Genomic DNA, 7,261 nt, shown 5'->3' with positions numbered 1-7,261 from the left:
GCCTCACAAACAAGAACCAAACCTTTATGCCAATTTTACCAGCCAACACCCACCAAAATGCCCAAACCAGAATCAAAAACCCACCAAGCAAAAACGCCCACCCCCAGTCTAATCCCTCAACCAAGCCCTCCTCTTCTCCTCCTTCCTCGCCCTCCTCTTCTCCTTGAACTCCCTCAGCTCCTTCTTACTCGGCTTCTTCCCCGCCCTCTCCGCCTTCAAGCTCCTCCCATCATGCATATTCGCCGCAGCATCCACATCAAAAAACGCATTCAGCTGCCTCCTGCTCTTCTGCTCATCCGAATGCCTCTCGGCCCCCTGCTCCGGCATCTGCCACTGCCCCGTCTGTTTATTAAAGTAACCGCCCACAGCATACTCCGCCGGTGCAGGGGGAATAACACTCTGCTCCGCTTGTTGCTGCAGCGCCCTCGCGTTGACGGCATACCAGGCGTTTTCATCGTATGAGCCGTGAATGGCGGGGTTGTAGCCTCCTGCGATGGAGGTTGGGTTGGAGATGGAGGTAGGGTCCGTTTGGGGGGGTGTTGGTGCCGTGGGTGGGGCGGTTTGAGGGATGGTGGTGGATTGGCGGGGGTTTTCGAGCTGCCAGTGATTGCTGAAGCGGTTATAGAACCAGTATTGGTTGTCGTTTGGGTTCCAGTGGTATTCCCAGCCGTCGTCTGCCGGTTCGGGGGCTGGTGTGGGTTCGGCGGGGAGGGCTGAGGAGTTGTTGTTGTCTGCTCCTGGCAGGGGCTCGTTTGGTAATGGGGGGCAGTTGTTGCCGGGGAGGGGCTCGTTGGGGAGTGGTGGGTGGTCGTGGTCGGCTTCTGATTCGGAGACTTCGCCTTCTTCGTCGGATGAGCTTTGTGATGGGGAGGGTGAGCCTTCTCTGGGGGAAGTGACTGTCTCCTCAGCATCTTTGGGGGAGCTGGTTGATTCATTGGGGTTTGGTTCGTTGCTGTTGGCTTCATCGGCTGGGGGAATAGCTTTGGGAGTCTGGTCCGCCTCTTTTAGGTCTGCTTCAGGTGATGTCTCTTGCTGGGGAGTCGCGTTTGCGTTCTCGATGCGCTCCTCTGGCACAACTGGAGGCGCTGGAGACTCGGTCTCGGCTGGCGTCGACATGGTGATGTAGTGGTGCTGTCAATTGGAAGGGCGTTTTGGGGTTCGGAGTTCAAGAGAGTTGGTTGATTGTTTGCCGATCGTCCCAACCTTCTTGAGGGAGAGCCGGGAAGAATGCGAGTTCGAAATGAAGGGAATAAGCTTGGAGTTGGAAAATCGAGACCCTTCAATCGCGCTTCCAGTGCATCTCTCGGTTTCGGTGGAGACAGGCGAGATCCAGAATCGCAGATCAAATTCCTGTAGCCGATTGGGTAAGGTATGGCTGCGGATAATTGCATGATACATGTTGTCAGAAAAGCCCTGCTTAAATGCATCAGCCAATGACGGTGTTTTGATTGGACCACAAGCTAAGCTCTTTTGCCAAGCTCGAGGTGGGGATCGCGAAAGCTTATTTCACTTTCCTCTTCAAACTCCCAACGACAAGTTAAGCAATTCATCACTTCAAGCTCGATAGTTTGTGTGCTTTCTCATGGCTCAGACAGTTTTTCTCCCACTGTATATCTCGCATCGACAGCACTCTCGGTTGTCATTTCCATGAAGGGACACGAGACCCGACACTCCTCCAGGCTTATGACATTTTCAACAATCTGGAACATGGACAACCATCAATTCTCATCCTCAGGCCACGTTCCAGAATAATTGCAATCCCACTCTTCTCTCCCTACTAAATTGGAAAACATTTTACAGCACCGAACCCACGTTACGCAGCATCATGCCCGAAGTTTCTCTTTCTTCCCGTTCCTCCATTTTTAGGATCTCGGCCTGGCTACCCTTTAGCCGGATAAACAGTGACATCCACTATGGACGCCTTGTATGGAAGAATGCTGATCCTGGGGCCTGGGTCACTCTTATACCACACATTCGCTGCCTCGATCAGCTCAAACTGAAGCTGATTCGTCGGGGCAAGTGCCCCTGATACCACCCGTCTAGACAGAGTGTTATTCAAGCCTGGATCCTACTTACCCAGCCAGGCATTGACCAATAGATTGAAGAAGGTTGTGGTTTGATCTTACTACAAAAAGTCTACTTGGGCAAACTTATAAGCTGGTCAAACGGCCCTGCCTGTTCCCGTCGGTCCGTGACGACTTGAAAACCGGCCTGGGATCTTGGCTGTATATGAAGTTCTCTCACGCCACCTCTCCTAGCTTATTTTGCAAATGCTGATGCATGAGTGCATATCCTCCTATTTATCTTTTTTCTCCTAGTTCATTTCTGTGCCCTGTACTGGCTTGATTTTCATTTATATCACGTCATATTGCTTTACACGAAGCTTGTCATTCTAAAATACCCCTGGACTGGGGCGACATCGCAATGGAGATTCTAAGCCTCCTCCTTCTCGGCGGTGCTGTGGGAGTCAATGCGCAACAAGCACCTCTCACCGAGGATTCCAGATGCGGTTGCTATCTCATGAAAGGCAATGAAACAGCATACTTCAAGGAACATCGCTTTTTCGACTTTCGAAACCACCACCACCACGCAAGCGTACCCCCAGTCATCACAGAGGTCAAGGACACATCCGACGCACCTATCACGAGCCCTTTCTTCAACTCGACCGAATGGACGGATTTCTGGATGATAAGCAACTGGAACAACAGCCATGGCATCCGCGAGGACTCTACATTGCTGATGGTCAACTCACCAAACAACGTCTACCTCGAAGCAAACCACGACGCTGACTCCTCCCCCAAATCATGGCTCTCACTCCGCACCGAGCGTCTCCAAAAGTTCCAAACCACAGCAGAGATAGAATCCCTCTCGGCAAAATTCAAATTCGTCTCCATCCGGATGTTAGCCCGCACGATTGGCGCTCGTGGTGCCATCACAGCCATGTTTACGTACCGCCACTCGGAGGACTACTACCAAGTACAAGAATCCGACCTGGAAATCCGCACCAGCGACCCCAAGAACGTGATTCATTGCACCAACCAGCCTTCTTTGGACAGTGAGGGGGATGTTGAAGTCCGTGCCAGCAAAAACGCCACCATGCCCAATGGTCTGGAGTGGTCAGATTGGGCTGTTCACAGGTTGGATTGGACGCCGAGGAGCACGACGTGGTATGTGAATGATATACAGGTGGCGAGTATTGAGTTTCAGACGCCGAAGGATGTGAGCAATATTATTTTGAATGCGTGGAGCGATGGGGGGGAGTGGACGGGGAATATGACGGTGGGGGAGTCGGCGTATTTGCAGTTGCAGTGGTTTGAGATTTTGTATAACACGACTGAGCCGGAGAAGAGACAGGAGCAGGGGCAGGGTGTGTGTCATTCGGTTTGTAGTGTTGACGGGTCGCCGGAGGTGGGGAGGCCGGTTATGCTTTGGAGCAATGGGGGAGGGCGGGGGGCGGGGGTGTTTATGGGATGGGTTCCGGTGATGGTGGTGACGGTGTTGTTTTTGCTTGCTTGAATAGGGGTTGTTTAACGGGTGTTTGGCGTTTGGAAGGAATTGTTTGGTAGTTTTATGTTTGCTAGATCATAGGAATCATGTTTATAAGAACAGTTCTGTCAGTTTATGATTTCGGTTGTAGGTACAATGGGATTACTTCGTCAATATCGCCTGCGGTAGAGCTCACTCGGGCCTCAAGAACATGAGTTTCTTGAAACATTCAACCCTCGCCATCAGGCAAGGAGGTCATAAACCAATTCTCGCTCCCAAAACATCACATACGACCATAGACAGCTGAAAATACGGCATCCCGTCCGCTCTGCCCGAGTCAAACAGCTGATCGCCAGACTAGTACTCAGGTGGGTGACCACTGGGGAATCCCTGGTGTTGTATGTTTTTTGTGCTTTTTAATGGTGTCCACTTGACTCCATCGAGATCTCTTGGCGTTCACCCCCCTTTTTGCTGCTTCTCTGAACAGATCAGGTATGATCACTAGCTGGGACTTCAGGAAAGAGAGGGAAATAGAGAGAGAGTATGGTTACTTGACTGGAGAGGCAAGATTTTTTTTTTTAAAAAAAAAACATCAAGTTGACAGATGCTGAAATTGGCATGGAACGACAGCAACGATGGCAACCTCAATATCATCAACACTCACAGATAACTACCCTATTAATTCCAGACTAATAAACTGAAATCTAAGGTCGATGGGTTGGTTAGGTACGAGAAGTAGAGCAAGCAATAATGGTCAACAACAAAAAGCCCCGGCCGAAAAGTCGCCAAATATATTCAACATATGCAAAGGTACTACTGACTAAGTGGGAACAAATGAAGCACAGCCATCATCTTCCTAAGATAATATAGGTAGAAAAAGCAAAAGCTCACCGGTCAGCCCCCTCAGCGTTCTGAGAGAGGTGGCCGGTTACGAAACCCCTCTCGAGGGGTTTGCTTTGGAATCGAACCTGGGGGCTATCGGTTGCAAGCCCCCCGGCGGGGGGCGAGTTTTAACAGCCCCAACATCCTTACCATTTGGACCTGATCACAAGGGTGCCCTGGTAAGGATATTGGAGCTGTTGGAAGGTACGCGGTTGTCCCTTCCCTCTCTTGCTTTGGATGGAATGGCTGCATCACATGACGACCGTGGGTTGTTGACCAACCCGTGCCTTCCCTCTCACAAGTAGTCCCTCTCGCTTCTTTCTGCCTTTTACGATCTCTTGATAACACACTGTTCGCTTACATCTGGCCAGCCATCCTGCGACAACAAGACACCACCAATCACTCAGTTCAATCCTACAACATCGTCTAATCATGAGCCTCGTCACACCTCCGAATTTTGTCGGGAAGTAGCCTCTATGACCACTGAGAGGTGATTATAAGCGCTATGTTCGACATGAAGACCTTGGCGCTGCAGTACAGCTGCCGTGTTGGAAGCAGGCTGGGTTGGCGCATGAGAGCCTTGTCTGACTTTCAAGTCGGGAGAGACGATTATAAGTGCAGTTGAGTATCCATCGCAGCCCAAATCCATTATAATCCTCTTGAATTGTCTTTTCACCAATTCTTGACATCTGGACATCACCATTTCCCAACGGCCATGTCCTCCTCCCTCTACGAACCCCTTCATCCCACCGAGTTCAGGCTTCTCAGACTGTTACCACGCCGTAGGGAGAAAGACACAAGAAAAGCGGGAGGAGAGAAGGGTGCAGCCAAAACGAAAAGAGGAAGAGGGGGTAATAAGGGAAGAAAGTGGAGAGCCAGGGAGGGTAAGAAGGTCAAGAGTGCGGAAAACAGTGAGCTGATCTCCCTCAAACCAAAGACATTCCCGATCAGCAAGTGCCCAAGTTACCAAGCCCTTCCATACTGCTGGGGACCACCTGAGCCCAAACAGAATATACGAGTAAACAAGACTCGCCAGTTGGACATTTGGCCAGAACTTCACAAGGCTCTTCAAGTGTTCAGAGACTTGGATGCCATCCGGCACCCTCAATGGATCTGGATCGATCAGATATGCATCAATCAGGAAGACGAGGACGGGAAAGGTGTCCAGATTGGAATGAAGGGTGACATCTATAGAGAGGCGGAACTCGTCACCATCTGGGCCGGTGACGGTGACTCGAAGATGGAAGAGAGCCTGGAGAAGACGAGGGAGTTCGCATTTGCGATAGCGCGGTGTCCGCCTATGAGAACACAGGGTTTCGTGGTGTTGGGTATGTACAGCCGCCACTTGAAAGACTGTGAAGCCCTCTTTCAACGCCAGTGGTTTACCCGCATATGGACACTACAAGAGGTTCTCTTGGCCAGGAGTGCACGGCTGGTTTGCGGTCGTTCCATCAAAAGCTGGGATGAACTAGCCACCGTGTACTTGCGCTGTCCGGAAGAGTGCCAAAGCAGCATAGGTGTGGCTAGAAGGGCAAGCCTTGGATATGGGGCCCTAAAGCCTTTTGGTATGATTTCTGCTCTTCATTCAAGGAACTGGTTAAGCCGTTGACTAATAAAAACGGCAGATACTCTTGTTCGCTGCCAGGAGCGGAATGACTCTCGTCGCTACGATCTCGAGGTAGTCACTCTTGTTCGGCAACGGGATTGCACCGAGCCTAGGGACAGAGTGTATGGAATACTCAGGCTTGTCAGTCCGGAAATCCAGACGCAAATTACTATCGACACCACACTTCATCATTGCACGGCATTCAAAGACTTCGCCAAGGCCTTCCTCAAGCATCATGGGCCTGACCTTTTCATCCTCGTTCCTGGACGGGTTGATGCTGAGCAAGAGTCAGTCAGAATCTCAAAGTGACACAAATCTACCATCCTGGGTCCCCGGTCTAACCCTGCCTCCCTTCATGACACGTACTTGGTCTCGTCACGAAGCGGGGAGACGCTTCTCAGGGCTGACGCCGGAACACCCACTGTTCAACGATGATGATACTGCGATTCAAGTCGCTGGAATACACATGGCCACCATCAAGCAAGTTTACCCAAGCGTCGATATCGAGGCCTTGGCGCCCCAGCTGGATGCAGACCACAGGATGATGGAGAGATTGGGATTCCAGGGGCCTTCTTTCACTTCTATTGATCCTGCCAGAGCACGCCAAGACATTCGTACTTTGATACAGCGGACACACTCGCATTTTGGATACAATGCAACCCCTCCTCTCGGCCGTGCCGATTGCATTCGCACTTTGATGGGCAGGTACTTGTACCCCGAGTGGCTCGGCGAAAACCTCGACCACCGACAACAATTTTCTCAGTTATTAACCGCACTTGGGTCATCATCTAGGGGCACTTCTGACAATGGTCTAGCCAATGGTCCAGCCAATGTATTTTTGACCTCCATGGCCGAGGCCTGGAAGGGCGCTTGTTTGGTTACTGCTACCGTACCGGGACGTGATGGTGTATCGGCGGGGATTGCGCCCATGACATCGGAAAAAGGGGACAAGATTTTTCTTTTCTTTGGGGGTTCAACTCCTCTCCTTACCACGCATTCACCCCACCCTCATCCAACTTACAACCTAATTCCCCCCTCCTTATCTCGATCACTTCATCCATGGAATTTCCTTTCAACCCAGAAACCGCTGGATAACTATTACATTTTCACCATCATTTATTTACCCACACCCAGCCCATTTTTCATTAATTATCATTTATTCATCTATATTCCCTCGAGATTTCACCCGCTAACAATCTCTCTCCTTTTTCACTCCCTCTTCTTCTCCACCTCCTCTTTCAATGCCTTTTCCAACTTTCCATCCCCCCATTTTTCTCATCCCCTTCA

The 7,261-nt window shown here is 50.8% G+C and overlaps 4 protein-coding genes across 4 annotated transcripts in view, besides 1 other annotated feature; 3 read left to right on the top strand and 1 right to left on the bottom strand.

The window, feature by feature from the left end:
* Positions 1-108: 108 nt before the first annotated feature.
* PODANS_7_9410 (uncharacterized protein) lies at positions 109-1,116 on the bottom strand (the record flags this gene model as incomplete). The annotated part of the gene is made up of 1 exon (XM_001908275.1): positions 109-1,116. One exon carries the CDS (start codon positions 1,114-1,116, stop codon positions 109-111), a length of 1,008 nt encoding a protein of 335 aa, XP_001908310.1.
* A 1,308-nt stretch (positions 1,117-2,424) lies between these two features.
* Positions 2,425-3,516, top strand: PODANS_7_9400 (uncharacterized protein; the record flags this gene model as incomplete). Its single annotated transcript, XM_001908274.1, has 1 exon — positions 2,425-3,516. One exon carries the CDS (start codon positions 2,425-2,427, stop codon positions 3,514-3,516), a length of 1,092 nt encoding a protein of 363 aa, XP_001908309.1.
* A 244-nt stretch (positions 3,517-3,760) lies between these two features.
* Positions 3,761-3,896: a sequence feature (rRNA 5S).
* A 1,187-nt stretch (positions 3,897-5,083) lies between these two features.
* Positions 5,084-5,977, top strand: PODANS_7_9390 (uncharacterized protein; the record flags this gene model as incomplete). The annotated part of the gene is made up of 1 exon (XM_001908273.1): positions 5,084-5,977. One exon carries the CDS (start codon positions 5,084-5,086, stop codon positions 5,975-5,977), a length of 894 nt encoding a protein of 297 aa, XP_001908308.1.
* A 121-nt stretch (positions 5,978-6,098) lies between these two features.
* Positions 6,099-7,261, top strand: part of PODANS_7_9380 (uncharacterized protein) — a gene marked incomplete at both ends in the record, with an annotated part of 1,251 nt that continues 88 nt past the window's right edge. The window contains one exon of the mRNA XM_001908272.1: positions 6,099-7,259. Within this exon, the coding sequence (XP_001908307.1) occupies positions 6,099-7,259 (1,161 nt within the window). The remainder of the gene's footprint in view (positions 7,260-7,261) is intronic.

The sequence above is a fragment of the Podospora anserina genome, chromosome 7 (genome assembly GCF_000226545.1).
Source record: "Podospora anserina S mat+ genomic DNA chromosome 7, supercontig 1".
Classification (NCBI taxonomy): domain Eukaryota; kingdom Fungi; phylum Ascomycota; class Sordariomycetes; order Sordariales; family Podosporaceae; genus Podospora; species Podospora anserina.
Note: the sequence above shows the minus strand (reverse complement) of the source record. Positions and strands in the feature narration are given on the sequence as shown.